The sequence below is a fragment of the Procambarus clarkii genome, chromosome 31 (assembly GCF_040958095.1).
Source record: "Procambarus clarkii isolate CNS0578487 chromosome 31, FALCON_Pclarkii_2.0, whole genome shotgun sequence".
Classification (NCBI taxonomy): Eukaryota; Metazoa; Arthropoda; class Malacostraca; order Decapoda; family Cambaridae; genus Procambarus; species Procambarus clarkii.
This window is the reverse complement of record NC_091180.1, coordinates 21,539,263-21,564,260: the sequence shown is the minus strand read 5'-3', so window position 1 is coordinate 21,564,260 and position 24,998 is coordinate 21,539,263. Positions and strand designations below refer to the sequence as shown.

General features: G+C 45.4%; 2 protein-coding genes across 12 annotated transcripts in view; one reads left to right on the top strand and one right to left on the bottom strand.

Annotated features, from left to right (window-relative positions):
- LOC123758700 (uncharacterized) overlaps nucleotides 1–24,998 on the top strand; it is a 132,484-nt gene that overhangs the window by 90,083 nt on the left and 17,403 nt on the right. Inside the window, exon 1 of one of the 8 annotated variants that reach the window (XM_069334493.1) lies at nucleotides 14,528–14,656. The exons of 2 other annotated variants lie outside the window; for them this stretch is intronic. The gene's annotated coding sequence lies outside the window, so the exon portion shown is untranslated. Of the gene's footprint in view, nucleotides 1–14,527; nucleotides 14,657–20,373; nucleotides 20,499–20,572; nucleotides 20,681–24,998 lie in introns of those variants that run through there. 5 more of the 8 variants (XM_069334496.1, XM_045743259.2, XM_069334497.1 and 2 more) reach the window with 5 other exon arrangements.
- LOC138349539 (uncharacterized) lies at nucleotides 3,851–21,042 on the bottom strand. Of its 4 annotated transcripts, none has more exons than XM_069334498.1 (6): nucleotides 20,917–21,042; nucleotides 17,331–17,426; nucleotides 16,676–16,784; nucleotides 15,632–15,717; nucleotides 14,377–14,610; nucleotides 3,851–6,556 (listed from the first exon to the last, which is right to left on the bottom strand). In XM_069334498.1, exons 2-6 carry the CDS (start codon nucleotides 17,388–17,390, stop codon nucleotides 6,515–6,517), a joined length of 531 nt encoding a protein of 176 aa, XP_069190599.1. In that variant the 5' UTR covers nucleotides 17,391–17,426; nucleotides 20,917–21,042; the 3' UTR covers nucleotides 3,851–6,514. The 4 variants fall into 4 exon arrangements, with proteins under 4 accessions (XP_069190599.1, XP_069190602.1, XP_069190600.1 ...); XM_069334501.1 differs by lacking the exon at nucleotides 20,917–21,042 and adding an exon at nucleotides 20,287–20,415; XM_069334499.1 differs by lacking the exon at nucleotides 20,917–21,042 and adding an exon at nucleotides 19,871–20,007.

Sequence of the window (24,998 nt, the reverse complement as noted above, 5' to 3'; positions counted from 1 at the left end):
ATTGTATTACAGTCCGCCCGGCTGACCAGGCCAGGCTCTTTTATCCACCACCACCACCTGGTCGGTATCATGACAGCTAGTCGTTGTTGGTGATGGTGGTTGTGGTGGTGGTTGTTTGTGGTAGTGGTTGTTGATAGTTGGTTGTTTTATCCACCACCACCACCTGGTCGGTATCATGACAGCTAGTCGTTGTTGGTGATGGTGGTTGTGGTGGTGGTTGTTTGTGGTAGTGGTTGTTGATAGTTGGTTGTTTTATCCACCACCACCACCTGGTCGGTATCATGACAGCTAGTCGTTGTTGGTGATGGTGGTTGTGGTGGTCGTTGTTGATGGTTGTTTGTGGTGGTGGTGGTGGTCGTTGGTGGTGGTGGTGGTTGTTGGTGGTGGTGGTGGTTGTTGGTGGTGGTCGTTGGTGGTGGTCGTTGGTGGTGGTCGTTGGTGGTGGTCGTTGGTGGTGGTCGTTGGTGGTGGTTGTTGGTGGTGGTCGTTGGTGGTGGTCGTTGGTGGTGGTGGTGGTTGTTGGTGGTGGTGGTCGTTGGTGGTGGTGGTGGTCGTTGGTGGTGGTGGTCGTTGGTGGTGGTCGTTGGTGGTGGTCGTTGGTGGTGGTTGGTGGTGGTCGTTGGTGGTGGTTGGTGGTGGTTGTTGGTGGTGGTGGTCGTTGGTGGTGGTGGTGGTTGTTGGTGGTGGTCGTTGGTGGTGGTCGTTGGTGGTGGTTGTTGGTGGTGGTTGGTGGTGGTGGTGGTGGTTGTTGGTGGTGGTGGTGGTCGTTGGTGGTGGTGGTGGTCGTTGGTGGTGGTGGTGGTCGTTGGTGGTGGTGGTGGTCGTTGGTGGTGGTGGTGGTCGTTGGTGGTGGTGGTGGTCGTTGGTGGTGGTGGTGGTCGTTGGTGGTGGTGGTGGTCGTTGGTGGTGGTGATGGTCGTTGGTGGTGGTGGTGGTCGTTGGTGGTGGTGATGGTCGTTGGTGGTGGTGGTGGTCGTTGGTGGTGGTGGTGGTTGTTGGTGGTGGTGGTTGTTGGTGGTGGTGGTCGTTGTTGGTGGTGGTCGTTGGTGGTGGTGGTCGTTGGTGGTGGTGGTTGTTGGTGGATGTTATTGATGGTGGTGGATGTTATTGGTGGTGGTTGGTGATGGTGGTGGTGGTGGTCGTTGGTGGTGGTGGTCGGTGGTGGTTGTTGGTGGTGGTTGTTGGTGGTAGTGGTTGTTGGTGGTGGTGGTTGTTGGTGGTGGTGGTTGTTGGTGGTGGTGGGTGGTGGTGGTTGTTGGTGGTTGTTGATAGTTGTTTGTGGTGGTGGTTGTTGGTGATGGTGGTTGTTGTTGTTGGAGGTGGTGTTTGGTGGTGGTAGTTATTGTTGGTGGTGGATGTTGGTGGTTGTTGTTGGTGGTGGTGGTGGATGTTGGTGGTGGTGGTTGTTGGTGGTGGTGGTGGATGTTGGTGGTGGTGGTTGATGTTGTTGGTGGTGGTTGATGTTGTTGGTGGTGGTGGTTGATGTTGGTGGTGGTTGGTGGTGATTGATGTTGGTGGTGGTTGGTGGTGGTTGATGTTGGTGGTGGTGGTTGTTGGTGGTGGTGGTTGTTGGTGGTGGTGGTTGTTGTTGGTGGTGGTGGTGGATATTGGTGGTGATGGTTGTTGTTGGTGGTGGTTGTTGGTGGTGGTGGTGGTGGATGTTGGTGGTGGTGGATGTTGGTGGTGGTGGTTGATGTTGTTGGTGGTGGTTGATGTTGTTGTTGGTGGTGGTTGATGTTGTTGGTGGTGGTGGTTGATGGTGGTGGTGGTGGTGGTTGATGGTGGTGGTGGTGGTGGTTGATGGTGGTGGTGGTGGTTGTTGGTGGTGGTGGGGGTTGTTGTTTGTGGTGGTGGTGGATGTTGGTGGTGATGGTTGTTGGTGGTGGTGGTTGTTGTTGGTGGTGGATGTTGGTGGTGATGGTTGTTGTTGGTGGTGGTGGATGGTGGTGGTGGTAGTTGTTGGTGGTGGTTGTTGGTGGTGGTGGATGTTGGTGGTGGTGGTGGATGGTGGTGGTGGTGGTTGTTGGTGGTGGCGGTTGTTGGTAGTGGTGGTGGTTGGTAGTGGTGGTGGTTGTTGTTGGTGGTGGTGGTGGTGGATGTTGGTGGTGGTGGTTGTTTGTGGTGGTGGATGTTGGTGGTGGTGGTTGTTGCTGTTGGTGGTGGTGGATGGTGGTGCTTGTTGTTGTTGATGGTGGTGGTTGGTGGTGGTGGTGGGGGTGGTTGTTTGTGGTGACTGGTTATGGTGGTTGGTGGTGGTGGTAGTTGGTTGTTGTTGGTGATGGTGGTAGTTGGTTGTTGTTGGTGGTGGTGGTTGTTGGTCAGGTTGCATGGTGGTTGTTGCAGATGGGTGGTGGTGGTTGTTGTTGTTGGTGGTGGAGGTTTGCGGTGGTGGTTGTTTGATCAGGCTGGTTGGTGGTGGTAGTGGTTGATTGTGGTGGTGGTTTGTGTTGGTGGTGGTTTGTATTGGTGGTGATTGTTGCTGGTGGTGGTTGTTGGAGGTGTTGGTGGTTGGTGGTGGCGGTTGATGGTGATAAGGGTTCTTGGTGGAACTTGGTGTGGTAGTTGTTGGTGGTAGTTGGTGGTGGTTATTTGTGGTAGTTGGTGGTGGTGATGGTTGCTGGTGGTAGTTGGTGATGGTTGGTGGTGGTAGTTGGTGGTGGTGATGGTTGGTGGTGGTAGTTGGTGGTGGTGATGGTTGGTGGTGGTAGTTGGTGGTGATGGTTGGTGGTGGTGGTTGGTGGTGGTGATGGTTGGTGGTGGTAGTTGGTGGTGGTGGTAGTTGGTGGTGGTGATGGTTGGTGGTGGTAGTTGGTGGTGATGGTTGGTGGTGGTAGTTGGTGGTGGTGATGCTGTCGCCATTTGATATGGGTTGTCGGGTTTAGTACCCCGTATTTTGTCTATTGTGGCAATTCCGGAGAACGGGCCGCGCCTCTGGCATTCAGAGCGTTACGACCTCTCAGTGGACGACGTAGCCGGGCACCGTTCCTTCTCTCTATCCACATATCTCCCATTCCTTAGCCTGCCACCCCTCAGCCTGCCACCCCTCAGCCTGCCACCCCTCAGCCTGCCACCCCTCAGCCTGCCAAGTGCTACACAGGCTTCAGGCTCCCTCTCTGTACCTCATCTCAGCGGTGACGAGCAGCGCCGAGTGAAGACAGTCGCTTCCGCCGGACGCTCCACGATAATGCCACGACTCCTGGGCTTGTCCGACCGCATCCCGAGAGCCAAATGCTACCGGGAAATATATTTATAATTCACTGTCTCGTATACCGGAAACCCCATCATGGTTTTGAAGTCGATCCTGACTAATCCATTGATAACGAAACAAAAGCCTGGCACTCGACAACGGAAGACGGTAACAAGTCTTAGAGTGTTCATCCTTTGGTCATTAGAAGATCCTTCAAGCCGGGGGGAAAAACCATTCTTTGTTTACATGTAAAACTTGACTTAGTATCCCCTCGTATCCGTTCTTATCAAGGCCGCCGTGAGTTGTGTGAGGGCCTGGTAGTTCTGCTGTTGTGAAAGTCGTTATCTCTGGGTAGTTCTACACATGCTTCAGACGCTGAACCAGGAGACATGAACCCGGGGAGATGAACCAGGAGACATGAACCCGGGGAGATGAACCAGGAGACATGAACCCGGGGAGATGAACCAGGAGACATGAACCCGGGGAGATGAACCAGGAGACATGAACCCGGGGAGATGAACCAGGAGACATGAACCAGGAGACATGAACCAGGAGACATGAACCAGGAGACATGAACCAGGAGACATGAACCAGGAGACATGAACCAGGAAAGAGACCGGACGGAATAAATGAATATAATTGGTTGGGGAAAAATATATATAGTGAATTATTTCTGATTTTATTGAGGGTTGTGGAAGATAATTTTACCGAGTCAGCCGCAGTGACGAAGTTACAGGTGTCATGCAGTGCCAAGTGGACTACAGGTGTCATACAGTGCCAAGTGGACTACAGGTGTCATACAGTGCCAGGTGTACTATAGGTGTCATACAGTGCCAGGTGGACTACGGGTGTCATACAGTGCCAGGTGTACTATAGGTGTCATACAGTGCCAGGTGGACTACAGGTGTCATACAGTGCCAGGTGGACTACGGGTGTCATACAGTGCCAGGTGTACTATAGGTGTCATACAGTGCCAGGTGGACTACAGGTGTCATACAGTGCCAGGTGGACTACGGGTGTCATACAGTGCCAGGTGTACTATAGGTGTCATACAGTGCCAGGTGGACTACAGGTGTCATACAGTGCCAGGTGGACTACAGGTGTCATACAGTACCAGGTGGACTACAGGTGTCATACAGTGCCAGGTGTACTATAGGTGTCATACAGTGCCAGGTGGACTACAGGTGTCATACAGTGCCAGGTGGACTACGGGTGTCATACAGTGCCAGGTGGACTATGGGTGTCATACAGTGCCAGGTGGACTATAGGTGTCATACAGTGCCAGGTGGACTACAGGTGTCATACAGTGCCATGTGTACTATAGGTGTCATACAGTGCCAGGTGGACTACAGGTGTCATACAGTGCCAGGTGGACTACAGGTATCATACAGTGCCAGGTGGACTACAGGTGTCATACAGTGCCAGGTGGACTACAGGTGTCATACAGTGCCAGGTGGACTACGGGTATCATGCAGTGCCAGGTGTACTATAGGTGTCATACAGTGCCAGGTGGACTACAGGTGTCATACAGTGCCAGGTGGACTACAGGTGTCATACAGTGCCAGGTGGACTACAGGTGTCATACAGTGACAGGTGGACTACAGGTGTCATGCAGTGCCAGGTGTACTATAGGTGTCATACAGTGCCAGGTGGACTAGAGGTGTCATACAGTGCCAGGTGGACTACAGGTGTCATACAGTGCCAGGTGGACTACAGGTGTCATACAGTGTCAGGTGGACTACGGGTGTCATGCAGTGCCAGGTGTACTATAGGTGTCATACAGTGCCAGGTGGACTACAGGTGTCATACAGTGCCAGGTGGACTACAGGTGTCATGCAGTGCCAGGAAGAAGACGAACCAATGAGTGCCATGCAGTTCAAAGTTAAATGTATAATCACATAAGCTTGGCCATGTACATACGTAAATATGCGTACGAAACTGTTTACACTCGTGCTTACACTGACGCATGTTTTTGCGTGCATGCATACACGTGCGTGTTTATGCGTGCATGTATACACGTGCGTGTTTATGCGTGCATGCATACATGTGCGTGTTTATGCGTGCATGCATACACGTGCGTGTTTATGCGTGCATGTATACACGTGCGTGTTTATGCGTGCATGTATACACGTGCGTGTTTATGCGTGCACGGATGTGCATTGTGTACCAATGCGGGATTATTTGTGCCTGGTATAATGGTCTTGTTTATGCGTGCGTTCATGCGTGCATGTGTGAGCATGTGTGCTTGTGCGGTCACGCGCGCCTGGTGATGGCTCCTCTACCGCCTCAAAGGTCCGTAGAGCCAGAGTGTGGCGACAGGAATGTCAGGAGCCAGTGTGGCACCACACTGGTGGCACCACACTGGGTGGCCATTCACAGGAAAATAGTCACAAAAACAATATTTACAACAAAAAACTAAATTCTACATCACACACCTTCAGAGATGACATCTCTTTACATCTGACACTGTCCTACAGCTGACACTCCCTCACACCTGGCTCTTACAGCTGACTCTCCCTCACAAGTGACATAATGGCTAGTGAAAACCTCACAACAATAAGAGAGATCACAGACTTCTGCGATCTGCATCTATAATTTACAACATTCAGGCTTCACTTAAATACAAAGTCGTCTCTGAATCACTTAACATCGAAGACAAATACATAATTAATAGGGACGTGAACTTCAAACATTGACAGAGTAAAATTATTCCCAATCAAATAGTTTGACAATTTTGCCAATGATTTGAAGTCCACATGGGAAGCATAGTTGCCCATTAACAGTGGTCACTATACAGTGGTCACTATACACTGGTCACTATACAGTGAGCTCCAAACAGTTGATGGTTCCTGTACTGCTTAGAGAGGGATCAGTACATAATAGTCCACATATGGGTGGTCCATATAATAGTGTTGTGGCAAAGAAATTAATGTTTCGCCATCTGTGGTGCCCACTGACACTCCAGGCTCGAAACCTCGGGATTCGAAGCCTCGGTTCCTCCCAAAATACCAAGCCATGTGAAGCCCGTAAAGCCATAGTAGCCCTCAACACGGCGTCTCGATAGGCAGAGAATTTGTTTACTCTCTATGAAGTCTTTTGGAGGCTATATGGTCTAGCGGAAAATTTATATAAAAATAGTTTTTTTTAACATTCACACCAATTTTCTCATTAGATCAGGTGATGCTTGTCAGTGTAGATGTTGCCAGGAGTGGCCGCGAGTCTGCCTGGAGTGTTGGCGAGGACTCTGCGGTCAGCAGAGTCACAGAGTCCAAGGAGAGTCACTCTAGTGAAGCAGACAGCAGTGGAGGCTGGGCCGCCTTACACCATTCATATATCAGTCTCCATAGTCGGGATTCTTTGCTTGCGAACCTGAAAATCAGATTATTATTATTATTATTATTGTTATTATTATTATTTTGGTGGTCTACTCATTACAGGATTATAATATATAATTTTATATTATAGGATTATTATAATAATATATCAAAAGAAACTTTTTGCACAAACAAAAAGTACCAATTTCTTTTCCTTTTCATTGTTTATAGCTTTATTGTCTGCCTAGAAACAGTCATAGTCTTTTATTAGACATTCTTATATTTTATTTTGATAAAAGTAGAGGTTAATTTCATAGTAGCAGATATTTAAATACAAGTTAAATATATAACAGATAGTTAAATATATCATGAAAAATATAATATTAGAGGAAACTGGAGGCGGGGAGTTGGTGCAAGGGTTCGAACTCCAGTTTATACTGCACCCAAACATTGACGTATGTGTCCACCCAACACGTGACACTCTCCAGTCATCCCACGTCTGCTTTGTTACTCGCTAATTGCTCACAAAAATCGACGATACTGTTTCCAAAACAGTATTTACCCAGGTCTTTTTTGTCTGATTCTAATCTGATCAAAATTATATTCAGCGTTTCGTGTTCCATTTTGTGTTGATATTGAACATTCACGTAACGTGCGGACGACGAGTCACGTGGCTGAAGATTTGACCATACTTCTTCATCAGAAGATGAAGTGACGACGACGTCTCGTCGTCACAGGCGACGTGATAATGGTCCAGGACGGACCGAAACGTCGTCGTCGTCTCATCTTGTGATGTTGTCATCATTCACTTAACATTCCCCCATCTCCCTTGTTGTGTGACCATCATTCATGTCCTCCCTTACTTTTGCCTTTCTTCAGAACGTAAATAATGCTCTTCTTAATCCCTCTCTATAAAATTTCTTTTTCCTGGAATTAAGTTTACATAATTCTTTGTTCAAGCTTCAGGGGAATTTATTTTAACTTTATACAACGGTGACCAAAATGGGTCTTAATGGGGCCATATAAGAGCAAGATACAGATGAAGTACAGCATTGGATCATTGGATGCGAAGTTGTACCGCCTCTTGATATGTATCCCTCTTGATATATATCCTAGTTTCCATATTCTCAATCTTTTTAAGGCCACAGGGGCTTTCCAGCGAGTCTCGCCAGATCCAGACAAGCAATTGCGACTCCCGTTCCTACGAGGTCAAGACCATCAACGCCCTTATGGACTAGGTCTTTGCTCTACATTCATTTAGACTTAGATCCCCCCAGATCAAAGTGGAACAATGACCGTCCGACACAAGCAACCTTGTTACCATCGTGGACACAAAAGCTTATCTCTTCCCACGGGGCTCTAGAGGATATCTTGCATTACGAGAAGTCCGGAAATGCCGCTCCCGTACTCCCTGTGCTGGGTTAAATACGTCCCAGTTGCTGAGGGCGCCAAGACCAGCTGAGGAGGCTTGCAGGGCCCAACCCACAGTTGGTACGCGTTTTCTCGACACTCCTTCAATCCTTCAACCCAAAGCCAGAACCCAATTTTGTAATCTTGTCAATACGTGGCGGGTTCTGGTAAGCTCTGAGCCAAGGGGTTTAAATTTCTCAATTGCGTAACAAGTAATTACTACCGCAAAATATATACTACGACAAGATAGTCAGGGGAACGTAGGCGCCGCTCGAACGGGGGTCAGCAAGAAAAATTGTATTCAGGACGTCCTGTAAGCTACTTCCACTCACCTCTTCTAAGAACACATACGACGCAGAACATGTCGGAGCTAAATGAGGCGCGCCACATTCACTGACAGATAAGCAGTGTCGCAAACTACAATTCCAACAATACCGTGACTATCAGAGCGCCCTCCTCGGATAATTGATGTTATTATAAGGCAACGACACACTGTTAATGTGTCTGTGTGTGTTTGAGTCAGTGTGTGAGTCAATGTGTGTGTGTGTGTGTGTGTGTGTGTGTGTGTGTGTGTGTGTGTGTGTGTGCTGGTCAATGTGTGTGTGTGTGTGTGTGCGTGCTGGTCAATGTGTGAGAGTAAATGTGTGGGTGAGCCACTGTACTCACCTATTTTTGCTTGCGGGGGTTGAACTTTGGTTCTTTGGTCCCGCCTCTGAACTGTCGATCAACTGGTGTACAGGTTTCTGAGCCTACTTGGCTCTATCATATCTACATTTTAAACTGTGTATGGAGTCAGCCTCCACCACATCACTGCCTAATGCATTCAATCCATTAACTACTCTGACCATGAAAAAGTTCTTTCTAACGTCCCTGTGGCTCATGTGGGTACTCAGTTTCCACCTGTGTCCCCTTGTTCGCGTCCCACCAGTGTTGAATAGTTTATCCTAGTCTACCCGGTCGATTTCCCTGAGGATTTAGTAGGTTGTGATCATGTCTTCCCTTACTCTTCTGTCTTCCAGTGTCGTGAGGTGCATTTTACGCAGCCTTTCCTCGTAACTCATGCCTGTTAGCTCCGGGACTACTCTAGTAGCATATCTTTCAACTTTTTCCAGCTTGGTCTTGTGCTTGACAAGGTACGGGCTCCATGCTGGGGCCGCATATTCCAGGATTGGTCTTACATATGTGGTATACAAGATTCTGAATGATTCCTTACACAGGTTCCTGAAGGCAGTTCTGATGTTAGCCAGCCTCGCATATGCCGCAGACGTTATTCTTTTTATGTGGGCTTCAGGAGACAGGTTTGGTGTGATATCAACTCCTAGATCTTTCTCTCTGTCCGTTTCATTAAGTACTTCATCTCCTATTTTGTATCCTGTGTCTGGCCTTCTGTTTCCACCGCCTAGTTTCACTACTTTGCATTTACTCGGGTTGAACTTCAACAACCATTTGTTGGACCATTCACCCAGGCTTTCTAGGTCATCTTGTAGCCTCCTACTATCATCCTGTTTCAATCCTCCTCATAATTTTTGCATCACCAGCAAACATTGAAAAAAACGAGTCTATACCCTCTGGGAGATCATTTACATATATCAAACAGTATAGGTCCAAGGACTGGACTCACACTGTGTGTGAGTCAATGTGTGTGAATCAATGTGTGTGTGTCAATTTTGTGAGTCAATGTGTGTGTGTCAATGTGTGTGTGTCAATGTGTGTGTGTCAATGTGTGTGTGTCAATGTGTGTATGTCAATGTGTGTGTGTCAATTTTGTGAGCCAATGCAACAGTGTATACACGTGAAGAGACTGTATACAATATGGAAGAGGCTGTTGACATCGGAGGTGTTGGTAAGGTGTGTAGACGAGCTGTCTGTGTAGAAGGGTGAAAATTGTGGTATAGTGTGTGTAGAAGGATGAAGACTATGGTATAGTGTGTGTAGAAGGATGAAGACTATGGTATAGTGTGTGTAGAAGGATGAAGACTATGGTATAGTGTGTGTAGAAGGATGAAGACTATGGTATAGTGTGTGTAGAAGGATGAAGACTATGGTATAGTGTGTGTAGAAGGATGAAGACTATGGTATAGTGTGTGTAGAAGGATGAAGACTGTGGTATAGTGTGTGTAGAAGGATGAAGACTCTTGTATAGTGTGTGTGGAAGGTTGAAATGTGTCGTGTAGGGTAAAAGGGTGAAGTCTGTTTTATTCAGTCTTCACCCTTTTTACAGTGTGTAGTTCTATTCCATATTAGGAACCTGTTCATTGTACTACGTTTAGAATCTGCTTCTTATAAAATGAATTGAACCTGCCTCATATACTATGAATAGAACCTGCCTCTTATACCATGTATACAACCTGTCCTTTATTCAATGTATAGAACCTGCCTCATGTAACCTGCATTTATAACATATCGCGGTCTTAAAGCTGAGAAAATAATTGTTATCTGTACGATATTTGGAGAGCAAATGTTGCTTTATATATTAAACCTAAAACCCGTATTTATACTATTTGTTAATGTTGGTGAAGTTTGCTTTATTAAATTTAAAACAGCTGAGTAAGATTACATTAAAATATAAAATGAACAGTTGTCAAATTGGTATAAAAATGCTTAGGCCTTGCACAGAAGCACTCCAGAATTTCTTTACTGAAGGTCAACATTGTTCCAAATGGATATTATTCGCACACCCTCCGTCACTATGTGATGGAGTGCGAAAAGATACGTGAATTTAGAGACAACTCTATAACAAATGTTCAAGAGATGTGTAAATATTTAATTCAAAATGATCTGCTACCAGAAATCTTAGCCAAACATCCCCAGTTTGCTAACTGTAGGTAGTAACTAAGTGAATGTAACCTATCCACCGCTGCCCACTGGATGGGGGGCGGTGTGCAGGACAAACATATCAATTGTGACACTAGCTCTCCACATATGTCAGTTGCTTAATTTAGAAACTGTACTTGTGGTCGATCTCGAACCCATTTATGATGTGACGACTTATACTGAATTTTGTAACTAGCTCATCAAGATTGTAACTTGCTTAGCTAAATGAATTGGCGGAATGCAATCTTTGAAGTTAAATCTTCATTAATGTAGAAATACAGAGCAGTATATCAGTCGTACTCGTTATATGTATTAACAAGTATATGTATTATATGTATCGTACTTCTTCTGTTTCTCTAAGTCTCATTCAGGAGATACGGCGTTGTTTCCTTCGGAAGGTTGACGCTGTATAAGCCATTAGGATGCAAGCCGTGTTCTAGTTAAGGTAGAAGCGACGTTTAGGAACACGAGAGAGATACTTGATGCCCTCGTGGGGGTCTAAGATGTGTTACTGTCCTATATTACTCGAGGTTTGGATTATTATTAGCAATGTAGCGTGAGCCCCCAAGCTCACATCTCATGCTAGAAACTTGCCCTCAAGCTCAAAAATAAACTGCTATTCTAAACTCAAGCGTGAATGAGGACATCAGAGCTTTTGTGGTGAGTCAGTGCTTGTGTTGTGAGGTGAGTCGCTGCTTGTGTGGTGAGTGTGGTTGGTGATGGTATGAGTGAGGTGTAGCAACAATCAGGACGGGATACAAGGGCCGCCTGACGCCACACACTCCTCGCTCAGGACGTGACACAGCCTTTCACCAGTGTGTGGGGGAGACAACATATTCTCAAGGTCTCTCACCCTGCCTCCTGTCTTGGCCTTCCTTACTGGTAACCTCTCACGCCCTAGACCGTCACCTGTTGATGGACAGCGGGTCTATCCTGTTGATGGCCGGGGGGGGGGGGTCTATCCTGTGGATAGATATCGTGTCTATCCTGTTGATGGATATGACCGTGTCTTCATTATTGGTTGGAAGATCTTATCAAGTCTCCTCTTTATGCAGTTCCCAGTTCCAGGTATTTACTCTCTGTGCACTTAACAAAACACAGGCTGACAAATAACCATTTATCCATTTCAGAGCAAGTTGGTCTAGTATAATTTCCCTGTTTACAGTGTCAAAAGCTACTGCTAGGTCGATGAAGACTGCTTGAGGGGAAGCTTCAACATGAGCGAAGTATTCAGCAAAACAGTGTTGTGTACTGAGCCCAGGCATAAATCCAAACAGTTGGGGTGACAGGTGCCCCTGTATACGATACATGAGTCGGTTAAGGACAATACGTTTAAGCACTTTTCAAACACACGATGTTAGAGATATGGGTCTATAACTGTCCGAGTGTGGTTTGGGGATAGGAACAATGACACTCTTTGTCCAAGCATCAGGTAATACTCCTTCACTTAAACTCATTCTGTACAACACTAAAACTGGATTACCTGGTACGTGAGAGACTAATCTCAGTTGACTGTAAGTAATACCGTCCTCTCCAGGAGCAGTTGATTTGCCTATCTTTATTGCATGATTTAATTCCCATTCAGTTACATCATCAAGGTCCGACACGTCGATAGCTGTACAGGCAAGATTGATGGTTCGTTGTCTGTTGGGGCGTGTGTCATTAAGTTTGTGCTGTATGTTAATTGGGAATGAGTTGTAACATGATGTTATTACTCATTGACCAATGAGAATGTTTGCTTGTTCTAGTGGGTTGTGGTGCAGTGGTTTGGTTGTGTTAGAGGGCTGTGGAGTGGTTTGGTTGGGTTGCTTCTAGAGATATTTCGTATCTTTTCCCACACTTCAAGTAATGTTTGCTCGGTTGTACATTGTAGGAACTCTTCTCAATGTTTATTCCGTATAACATTGCTGATGTTTCATCTCTATATACAAGAAATGTATGTAAATCTTCTTGTGATTTGGTTCGTTTGTATCAAAAAGCTGCTTTACTCGTTCATGTTCGTTAACAATACGGTGTCAAGGACCCATGTGGGTGGTGGAGGGTGTTGTCCACCTCTGCCAGGCTTGTTGTTCGCCAACACACTCAAGTGTCGCAGTAGGTGGTACTTGACTCAACGAGGTCTCTGGAGAAGGTCTGTACATTCGTCATTGTGTTAGTTTGATGCCATTTTGAAGTACAAATAATAAAGTGGTTATGCAAACCATGTGGAATATTACTGTTGTCTCTGATGTCTGCTGGCTACATCACACTGTACTTTAAAGCAAGCAGAAATTACATAATGATTTACTACTGAACATTCCATATTATCCTGCACAAGACTCCTCATTACATAATCAAGTCTATCCCCCCATCCACCATAAATAAGTTTGAATATTAGTATTAGAAACAATTAATCTGTTGAGTTCCATATTTTATATATTTGCATTAATTATCGATGTTAGTACTGTCTCCCAACGTAATGTTTAGCATTAAAATCTCCCATGTATATTGTCCCAGCATTGTCTAGATCTGGGAGCAATGTTGCGGTGTTTCTGAATTCTGGCATATACCTTAAGGAATGAGCCAATAGAATGGTTTTGCCAGTGATGGAGGTGCCACTGGTGGTGTGCCAGTGATGGAGGTGCCACTGGTGGAGTGCCAGTGATGGAGGTGTCGCCGGTGGTGGGGCTCAAGACGGTGATGCGACCCTTTTATGTTTCTGTCCAGCTTTACGCTGAATTGGGTAATTTTATCAAAATCTCCCAATATGAACTGTAAGTCTGTGAGGTGTGTGGGGTTGTGGCGGCGTCCCTGCCTCTAGTGGCGCACCTGCTGACGCTGGCTCCTCTTGGGCTGTGGTTGGTGTCTATCCAAGATGGATTTGTGTGTGTGTTCAAACGTGGCTTTAGTGTGTGTGTTCAAACGTGGCTTTAGTGTGTGTGTTCAAACGTGGCTTTAGTGTGTGTTCAAACGTGGCTTTAGTGTGTGTGTTACAAGCTGACTCTAGTGTGCGCGTGTTTCCCTTGCTTTCTTGTCGTAGACACATTTCAAGTTGTGATTTGGATTGGCTTCCACAACGTCCTCGTCTAGTCCGTTCCACTTATTTACGACTCTGAGACTGAAAACGTTCTTTCCGACATTCCTGTGACTCGCCCGTGTTTCCAATTTTCCAATTATGTTCTCTTGTTCTACTGTTCCTTAATTTGAACATTGTTTATATATCTACTTTGTCTACCCCCCCCCCTTAGTGTCTTGTATGTGGTTTACATGTCTGCCCTGAGCCTTCTTCCCTTGAGTGAAGTCCAGGCCACTAACCTGTGCCTAGAGCCACTAACCTGCGCCTAGAGCCACTAACCTGTGCCTAGAGCCACTAACCTGTGCCTAGAGCCACTAACCTGTGCCTAGAGCCACTAACCTGTGCCTAGAGCCACTAACCTGTGCCTAGAGCCACTAACCTGTGCCTAGAGCCACTAACCTGTGCCTAGAGCCACTAACCTGTGCCTAGAGCCACTAACCTGTGCCTAGAGCCACTAACCTGTTCCTAGAGCCACTAAAACAAACCTCTGTAAATGGCCGTGAAAACCCTAAAAAAAACTTTAAATTGCCGCGATAAATGTAAACAAACCCCTGTAAATGGCCGTGATAAACGTAAACAAACCCCTGGTGGCCAACCTTGCAGGTGAAGGAGCCGGTGACGCAGCAGAAGATGAACATGATGAGGAGCTGAAGGAAGGTGAGGGCGGCGCCGGCCAGCAGGAAGATGTTGTCCTGGTCATAGTTGTGGCGGTCCCAGAACTGGTGGTAGTGGCTGGACTTCTGCAGTACCCACCCCGTCAGGAAGTAGGTGTTGAGCACCAGCACCGCCACGGCCTTCACCAGCCACAGCCACGTCAGCACCGGGTTGTACTGCAGGAGGAGGAGGGAGGTGCTAGTGATGGGAGTATTATAGCAAGTATGGTGAACCACAGGTTGTGTGTCTCCGTATGTAAGCTCTGCCATGATTTTTTGAAGGGACTTTTTGTCCGTCTTTTCCCTCGTTGTTTTGATCAGGTGTCTACCTCATAGTTCGAGATTAATTATTGCATTAATTTATCACTACAATAAGTATCCACGCTATAAAATCTAGTATGAGAATGGAAAAAAATAATGTGAAGAAAAACAAGTTTTTAAAAAAATGGTTTAGTTTACCATTAAAATATTTTACAGAAAACATTTAAAGGCACCTCCGTTTTCTTTGATAAATATTTATACTCCAACTCATTCAACATGGTAAACCTTAGTACGGGACGCAGCTCTGCAGCCCCGCCTCGTGTCTGGCGCTCCTGCAACACCTGTACTTAAGACATAATACTTCTCATGATTTTGTAAACAATCGCACTCAATCACCATAACAATAACAACTCACGACACTCACCTATAGATTTATCAGAGGAATTGACAGGATAGATAAACTATATCACGGGTGGTTCGCGACCAAGGGGGACACAGCTAGAAACTTAGTACCCAAATGAGCCACAAGCACGCTAGAAATAACTTTTTCAGCATCAGAGTAGTTAACAAATGGAATGCATTAGGCAGTGATGTGGTGGAGGCTGACTCCATACACAGTTTCAAATGTAGATATGATAAGAGATTCGTAGGCTCAGGAATCTGTACACCAGTTGATTGACAGCTGAGAGGCTGTCAACAGATAGGCTGCCACAGTTTCAAATGTAGATATGATAAGAGCCTCGTTGGCTCAGGAATCTGTACACCAGTTGATTGACAGCTGAGAGGCTGTCAACAGATAGGCTGCCAAAGATCCGAGGCTCAACCCGGCAAGCACAGGTGAGTACACCCACCCAGCCCCAAACACACCTTCCTCTCCCTATCTCTTGCCCATAAGAGCGTCATATAGTAACCTCACGAGTGAGGTGGAGTGACTTACCTTACACAAGGCGACCATCAACAGACAGGAGACGACGAGACACACAATACCTTCACCAATACCCAAGTTAACTCTCAGGCTGTGATCTGCGAGAATAATATAATATGAAAAATAATAATAAATATAATAAATAATAATGAATATAATAAATAAATAATGAATATAATAATAAATAAATAATAATATAATAATAGTGCTAGGTCATCTTAGTCATCAGACATAATCCTATTAATTGGAACAATACAACAAACTTATTAACATTTAACAAAATAATACTCGGTATATAATTGATAAAATTTTAATATTTATTCTTTAGGTGTTTCTTGTACTGTATAGCATTGTCAGTTGTCCTTTAAGGTGGTCATCATAGTGCTGGGGTCATCACAATGCTGGGGTCATCATAGTGCTGGGGTCATCACAATGCTGGGGTCATCATAGTGCTGGGTCATACTGTAGCAGTACTCTCAGAACTCGACTTGGAGAATCGGGTCCCAGCACTTAACTCTGGCGTGTGTTCCTCTCTAACGGGTCAATTAATTCATTGTATCCCGAATCTCTCTCTCCTTCTTTATACCTGCTTTGCATACAGTCAGCAGAGTTGACTTCGAGTATCCTACATGTCGTGAGCATGTCCCCCTCGATCTTTGCTTTTATGCAGTGTCGTAGGGTGAAGTGTCTTTAACCTTTATTGTATCTCTGTTCCGGATCCAGCTTTGTGGAAAATGTCTGTATCTATTACATATTTCCTTCCCAATCTTTAGATGGGGTTCTACATGCTGGAGTTACACACACACACACACACACACACACACAGGCAGACGCACATATGCAGACACACGCACGCACACCAGTAGTTTCAAAGCCTTGTTTGACCAAGAGTACTAGGAAGACGGGACACCACGAGCGTAGCTCTTATCCTGTAACTACTCTTAGGTAATTACACACACAAACACACACACACACACACACACACACACACACACACACACACACACACACACACACACATACACACACATACACACACATACACACGGTACTCACTTGTTTCGTGAAGATAATACTGGCACCAGCGAATGCCATGGTTCCAATGACAGTTGTAGTGGGATGCGAACTGGTAGGAATAGAACGCCGTCGTGGCCAGCCCGTGCAGCTGTAAACAGGTGTAAAACAGCTGTAAACACAACACTCACATATTTAACAAGGGACACAGCTATATATATATATATATATATATATATATATATATATATATATATATATATATATATTTAAAAGTTAACTAACAAGCTGCTTAATAAGGTAGTTGTAGTCGTAATAACATAAGGCGAAAGGACCTTAAACCTCTTATGAAACCAAAAACATGACTTGCCAATGACCTCTGACCTAGGTCAACACGTCCTGACCTCTGACCTAGGTCAACACGTCCTGACCTCTGACCTAGGTCAACACGTCCTGACCTCTGACCTAGGTCAACACGTCCTGACCTCTGACCTAGGTCAACACGTCCTGACCTCTGACCTAGGTCAACACATACTGACCTCTGACCTAGGTCAACACATGCTTACCTCTGACCTTGGTCAACATGTCCTGACCTCTGACCCAGGTCAACACGTCCTGACCTCTGACCCAGGTCAACACATGTTTCAAGTAACCTTTGACCGAGATGACCATACCTTGACCTTTGACCCCCACTCACCAAGTCGAAGACAGCGAGAACGAGGCCGCAGTTGACGATATTTTTCAGGGAACACGCCATAGTGGAGACGACTCACGACTTCCTGCTCGCCCCGACCTGCGGACACACAACACGTCACTCCTCTACACCACGGACACCACAGGCACACTCTTGGTGACGTCAGTATCCACTAGCAAGATGGTGGACATCCACTAACAAGATGGTGGACATCCACTAACAAGATGGTGGACATCCACTAACAAGATGGTGGACATCCACTAACAAGATGGTGGACATCCATTAACAAGATGGTGGACATCCACTAACAAGATGGTGGACATCCACTAACAAGATGGTGGACATCCATTAACAAGATGGTGGACATCCACTAACAAGATGGTGGACATCCACTAACAAGATGGTGGACATCCACTAACAAGATGGTGGACATCCATTAACAAGATGGTGGACATCCACTAACAAGATGGTGGACATCCATTAACAAGATGGTGGACATCCACTAACAAGATGGTGGACATCCATTAAGAAGTTAAGTTACTCAGATCAGCCTAGGCCAATATACCAATCTCTAAAATCTACATCATCTCGACAGAATACACACACTCATCACATACTCATGAGTACACACTCATGAGTATGAGTGAGCCTGGAGGGAAGCATTCACCAGCCTCCAGCTTGAAGACCATCTTATGCCCGTGTTAAAACGTCTTGTCTGGGGATTAAACGTCTGTCTGTCTGATGGTCCATAAGGTCTTCTGAGTAACTGATGAGTCTCTCGGTCTGTTGTCATGGTAACCATATAGAGTTTTGTCTTTAATTCAGGCTAATTCATCATCATGATCATTATAGATTATTATCCATCATTTTCATCACACTGCATTAGGTGAATTATCCAATTTGTATTCACCTCTCAATTCAGGGCACGAGTATTGACCTTGACTCACCGGATTACTTACCATTCATCGTCGACAGATGTATAATGCATTAGCGTCATTCAGAGGTGTCCACTGTGACATTCTGAGGTCACAGCGGATACTGGATAATATGTATCACGTGACACATCCGGTCCATCAGGATGTGTCACTCAGGTCTCTGAGTGGAACGGGCGGGGCGAGGCGGGGCGGGACTCGTAATCCTGTGGCCCGGGTTCAATTCCCGGACTAGGCGGAGACAAATAGGCAGAGTTTCTTTCACCCTGATGCCCTTGTTACCTAGTAGTAAATAGGTACCTGGGAGTTAGACAGCTGTTACGGGCAGCTTCCTGGTGTTGGTTGGGAGAAGGTGTGTTGCGTGTGAAAAAAATAGTAGTAACAGTTGATTGAAAGTTGAGAGGCGGGCCGAAAGTGTAGAGCTCAACCACCGCAACCACAACTAGGTGAATACACACACACACACACACACACCGGGGATTCGAACCCGGAATTCTCCATTGAGAGGCGAGTACGAATCCAACTGAACTACCGGAATCTCGAACCATATCAGTGGTTAACAGATAACAAATGAGCATTATAAATGTTGCAAGTGACTGGCCATGTTGCTGGTGGACACCGACTCTGGCAGCGTCTCTGCAACGCTGCCAGTCACAAATACATTAAAATTACACGTTCTCTAGTTAGAAAACGTGCAGCGCTCCTTGAGGCATAACTCAAGAATCAAATAATCTGGTAGACTTTTGTCGCTGAACGCAATATGACTTTTTGGCTTATTAAAGTCCCCCAAACCAAAGGCATGGACGTCGACGCGGTCACTCATCCAGATACTGGCAGGACTCAATCGTGCTTAACCTAAATGCACCAAGCCCACGTCAAAGGCTGGTGGTTACTGTGACAATACGTCCCGTCCTCCTATGGTTTCCCAACGTCTAGAAACTGTCGTATTAAAGTGAACTTATCCTAACCAGAGGACCCAAAACAGAAAACGGGACAGCTAGTATGTCAATTTCGCTAACCGCTTCCATTTTCTAGTACGACGATTTTTAGCCTTGGGGGGGGGGTAGAGTATACATTTGTAGCCTTGGGGGGTAGAATATACATCAAAATGCGACGTTCTATTAGGAGGACGGGTTGAACAATAGCGTATACACGACGATGTGACATACAGAGAGGTCCCATGGTGCGGTGTATTACATCAATACACGAATAACTATCACTGCTCTTCTCAAGCATCACCGTTGACTACCAAACTAGCGCAGTGTCCCTCAGGCTTGTATACAATGTATACACAAACCACAAATCAGGCGAGCGCTTTATAATTTAAAATACTCAAGTTACAACCTATACACTGCAACCACCTTTTAAATAGTCCGTGACGCAGTCCTTGCGTCATGGCGTACACAACGTTGACGCAGGTACAGGTATACGCTTCATAACGGTTATTAATCATAAAATCTTTCATTTATATGAATTCATATATATGAAAAACGGCCATATCCCCTTGGGAAGTAACGTTATTATTGTTCACTAGAGTTAAACTTGACGCTAAACTTAACACCTGCAGACACACTTAAGTGTAAGTGTGTCTGCAGGTGTCCTTACCGTCACCTTGAGGTTGTTTGCTGGCTTGCAGAGCGGCGCCACTTTTCACCTCAGCAAAAGGGGGGATAAAGTTTCAGTGTGTAGCTTCACTGCTGCTTTGTCCTGACGGTGTTCACAATTTCCTCAGCACTTCTCACACTTTCCTCACCAGTCAACTCTGCTCTAACGTCAATTTATGTTACTTTCAACAAATGGTTGCAAACTTGTTTAGTGTCAATGCGTGTCACATTTTCAGACCTGAACACTATTCTCGGGCCCTTTCCTCACGATGAGCTCCTCGACGCCGGTCTGGTCTCCTCCACACAAGCTGCAGTTTAAAATTTAGCGCCCGAAGCTTACCGATCAAATATATGATAATGAGAGCCGTTAAACTTTGACATTCCAAACTGGATAAAACGTAATATTAATACTGCTACTGTTACCTGCCCTGGTCATCCACCAGAGGTCGCCCACACACACAGTATCGTCAAATTACTTGCGTTAAAGAGAGCTTGCCGAGCATAGTATCAAGAAAACCCTGGAGATCTATATTCGTAAACACGAAGGGTGTAGCGCAAGGCGACTGTCTCTTGCTGCTGGCCGCGCCTGCAGTCCGCAACACCCGCCTCAACAACTGTACACATCCGACACTCATGTGAGTTTTATCCCGCTTATCCTAGCGAAAATGATCCCCCTCGGGAACGTTTGTGCCTCGTTTGCGCCCTAATTTTCAAGTATTTGAAAGCCAGGCAGTTACATGAGCGCCTGTTGCTTGTTGCCTAGCGTGTTGTGTGACCATAATGCACAAGGAATCTGCAAGACTCGTTAGCCATACAGGTAGGGAACTGTTGCAACACCTGCCGATGTGAATGCACTTCGTGCGAGCTATTGATATTCACTGAACACCTGTGCGTCCGGGGCGTATGACCTGCGTCCCTCACTGGTCCACTTTTCCCTCCAGGCTCAGAATCAAATTTTTCCCCCCGCCGTTTACACTAGAACTGGCCAACTGGACGAGAGCAAAGTGTGGTCGAAGGTCTTCCTCAGCGACTGGCAATGTCTCAGTAACTCACCATCGGGGAGTAATTAGATGCGAAGTATATCCAGTGACGAGGTAGTGTTGTTTACTGTCTACCTGTCGCAGCCACCTGTGGGCAGCGTCGCCTCCACCTGGCAGGTGCCCAACGGGATTTTAAGCGACATATTGTGACTTTTTCTTTTTGGTGTGTTCCGTCAAGCGTGTTGTAAGTGTGAAGGTCTAATTCATCATTTAAACACTTACGGATGTTGTGGTCATTTACAGGTGTAATTAATTTCGCGAAACAAAAAACTTGTAGGTGCAGTGAAAGTGGAAGTCAGCCTAGCGCGGCAAGCGTTGCGCAGAGGCTAATGCGCAGGATAGGTTCCTGGTTAGAGGAATTTCTTTTTGTTTTCCTATGTAACTGTGAACAGCCATATTCATACAATTATCTTCAAGTAACAATTAATGGAACCGAAGTTCTAGTATAAGCTGTCTGTCGGTGTCCCCGCGGCTGACGAACGACACGAAGACATTATAACGAGGGATAAAGAATAAAGAATTAAGGTGCGTTCCTTTGTGGCGCGGGGGAGGCAAAGGGTGGGACCCCCACACCCACCACATCGATTTTAACCTTGAAAAACATTATTGTATAACTTTAAACTATATACTTTTGGCGGTCCGGTCTTACTGCTCAGGAGTACTGTTCTCTGAGGATGCGCTGTAGCAGGGCGGTCTATGTTCTTAATGACGCTGATATATAAGTATTGACGCTGATATACAAAGTATTGACGCTGATATACAAAGTGCTGACGCTGATATATAAGTATTGACGCTGATATACAAGTACTGACGCTGATATACAAGTATTGACGCTGATATACAAGTATTGACGCTGATATACAAGTACTGACGCTGATATACAAGTATTGACGCTGATATACAAGTATTGACGCTGATATACAAGTATTGACGCTGATATACAAGTATTGACGCTGATATACAAGTATTGACGCTGATATACAAGTATTGACGCTGATATACAAGTATTGACGCTGATATACAAGTATTGACGCTGATATACAAGTATTGACGCTGATATACAAGTACTGACGCTGATATACAAGTATTGACGCTGATATACAAGTATTGACGCTGATATACAAGTATTGACGCTGATATACAAGTATTGACGCTGATATACAAAGTACTGACGCTGATATACAAAGTACTGACGCTGATATACAAGTATTGACGCTGATATACAAGTATTGACGCTGATATACAAGTACTGACGCTGATATACAAAGTATTGACGCTGATATACAAAGTACTGACGCTGATATACAAAGTACTGACGCTGATATACAAGTATTGACGCTGATATACAAGTATTGACGCTGATATACAAGTATTGACGCTGATATACAAGTATTGACGCTGATATACAAGTACTGACGCTGATATACAAGTATTGACGCTGATATACAAGTATTGACGCTGATATACAAGTATTGACGCTGATATACAAGTATTGACGCTGATATACAAGTACTGACGCTGATATACAAGTATTGACGCTGATATACAAGTATTGACGCTGATATACAAGTACTGACGCTGATATACAAGTATTGACGCTGATATACAAGTATTGACGCTGATATACAAGTACTGACGCTGATATACAAAGTACTGACGCTGATATACAAGTATTGGCCTCCGTCACTACCTCCGGCAGCGACAACAGCTGTATAAGGCTCGTCGCCTCGGGAAATCATTATTCAGATGTTACGTTTCATGGCCGTCTGCGCTTGTATCACCCTTGAGGCGTGCAAGACAAACAATACTACATAATTATAGCAACATCTTAGTCTCCTGATGCGACAAACTACTTGTTAGTAGATAAGTAGACACCAGACAGAGAGCCAGGTTGCAGCATATTCCTCTTTATCTACCTGAGAGCATATCAGTGTTTACGGACATGGTATTGTCATAAAATATGTCGTCTTGTTTATTATATTCCTTGTCTTGTTTGAATTAATAAGATATGTGCGTTGGCAATCTTGAAAAAACTTGTACTGACGCATGAGATATTAACGTGATGCTGACTACTAATCTTTGAGTTAGCATGATACTGGAGTTAGTGAGGTGCAGATGAAGTCCTTCACCGTTATGTGTAACCCAAGGGCCTACTGTGTGTACCGTGCACACCTTGTGGGAGGTGGTGTTGTGTACACCTAGTGGGAGGTGGTGTTGTGTACACCTTGTGGGAGGTGGTGTTGTGTACACCTTGTGGGAGGTGGTGTTGTGTACACCTAGTGGGAGGTGGTGTTGTGTACACCTTGTGGGAGGTGGTGTTGTGTACACCTTGTGGGAGGTGGTGTTGTGTACACCTTGTGGGAGGTGGTGTTATGTACACCTTGTGGGAGGTGGTGTTGTGTACACCTAGCAGTAAGTAATGTTCTGTACATACAAGTGTGAGGACGCGCTATGTAGACACAAGTGTGAAGCGCTGTGTACACACGGTGGGAGGAGGCCTTGTGCAACATTATCTTACCCTGATGGATAAAAACAGTACCTCGGGGCTGTACCTCGAAGCTGTACCTCGAAGCTGTACCTCGAAGCAGTACCTCGAAGCTGTACCTCGGATATGGTACAAGCATGACTGACCACTTCTGACTCCGGTGAGCCACAGCAGAGGTCACGTACGGCTGGAAGATATTAGCTGCAGTCCTGGTCGCCTTGACCAACGTTATTGTTTGATTAGCTAAATAGAAAATGGGATGCCACGCAAACCGACCTAAAACTTTGCATAAATGTTTACCTTCATTTTGCAAAATAACTCAACAAATCTTACCTTTTTGGTTAATTAAAATGGCTTCCATATCGACACAATAAAATAGCCTCAACACCCTTCCATCTGGTAAACATTTTGGTGCGTTTTGTGATGTCAAATGTTTCTGGGTTGAACGAGTATGTGTTTATATTGTGTTCTCATCGGCAGAAATTCTCACGGGTTTGTTTATCTGTGTAAACTCTGGATACTGAGACATATCTCATTCTCATCCTTGGTTTGTTGGTGTCGTTCTCATTGATGTTTGTTGTCCGTGATGTGTTGTGTTGCAGAGGTCTGTCTCTTGTGTTGTTGTGTTGCAGAGGTCTGTCTCTTGTGTTGTTGTGTTGCAGAGGTCTGTCTCTTGTGTTGCTGTGTTGCAGAGGTCTGTCTCTTGTGTTGCTGTGTTGCAGAGGTCTGTCTCTTGTGTTGTTGTGTTGCAGATGTCTGTCTCTTGTGTTGTTGTGTTGCAGATGTCTGTCTCTTGTGTTGCTGTGTTGCAGAGGTCTGTCTCTTGTGTTGCTGTGTTGCAGAGGTCTGTCTCTTGTGTTGTTGTGTTGCAGAGGTCTGTCTCTTGTGCTGTTGTGTTGCAGAGGTCTGTTTCTTGTGTTGTTGTGTTGCAGAGGTCTGTTTCTTGTGTTGCTGTGTTGCAGAGGTCTGTTTCTTGTGTTGTTGTGTTGCAGATGTCTGTCTCTTGTGTTGCTGTGTTGCAGAGGTCTGTTTCTTGTGTTGCTGTATGGAAGGTCTGTTAATGTTGGGTGTACCGGACTGTACCTGGCGTTATTGTTGGGTGTTCCCACTTACGTCTGACGCAAGTCGTGCATCCCTACACCGGATGTGTCGAAGGTCTGACCAAAACCTGTTTAGCCCGGCGATATATCACGTGACCCCACCGGAAACGACAAACAAGTAGCCATATATAAATATTTAGTAAAACGTAATAAAACGTATCCTCGCTAAATATGCAATACGACGAATGAAAACAAAACACATCAATAAAATATTAGCAACGATAGTGAGGCAATCACAGCGTCCGCAAGAAATTTTATGAAGACTTTGCTGTCTATCTCGGTTTGAGGATAATTCATAACAGAGTTCCAGCATTTTGTCACTTTTGGAAATCTTCAGAGGGCTAGAGATGTAACCCCTCCTCCCCTATCCCCCTTCCCACAGTCTCTAGGGACAAAGATGTGTGTTTCACAACCTCAAATTCCATCCGAATTGACGTTGTAAATGCTGAAAGGACCCATTGGAATTTCCTGTGTGTTTTGAATTCTTGCCAAGAATGACCCAACAATTTT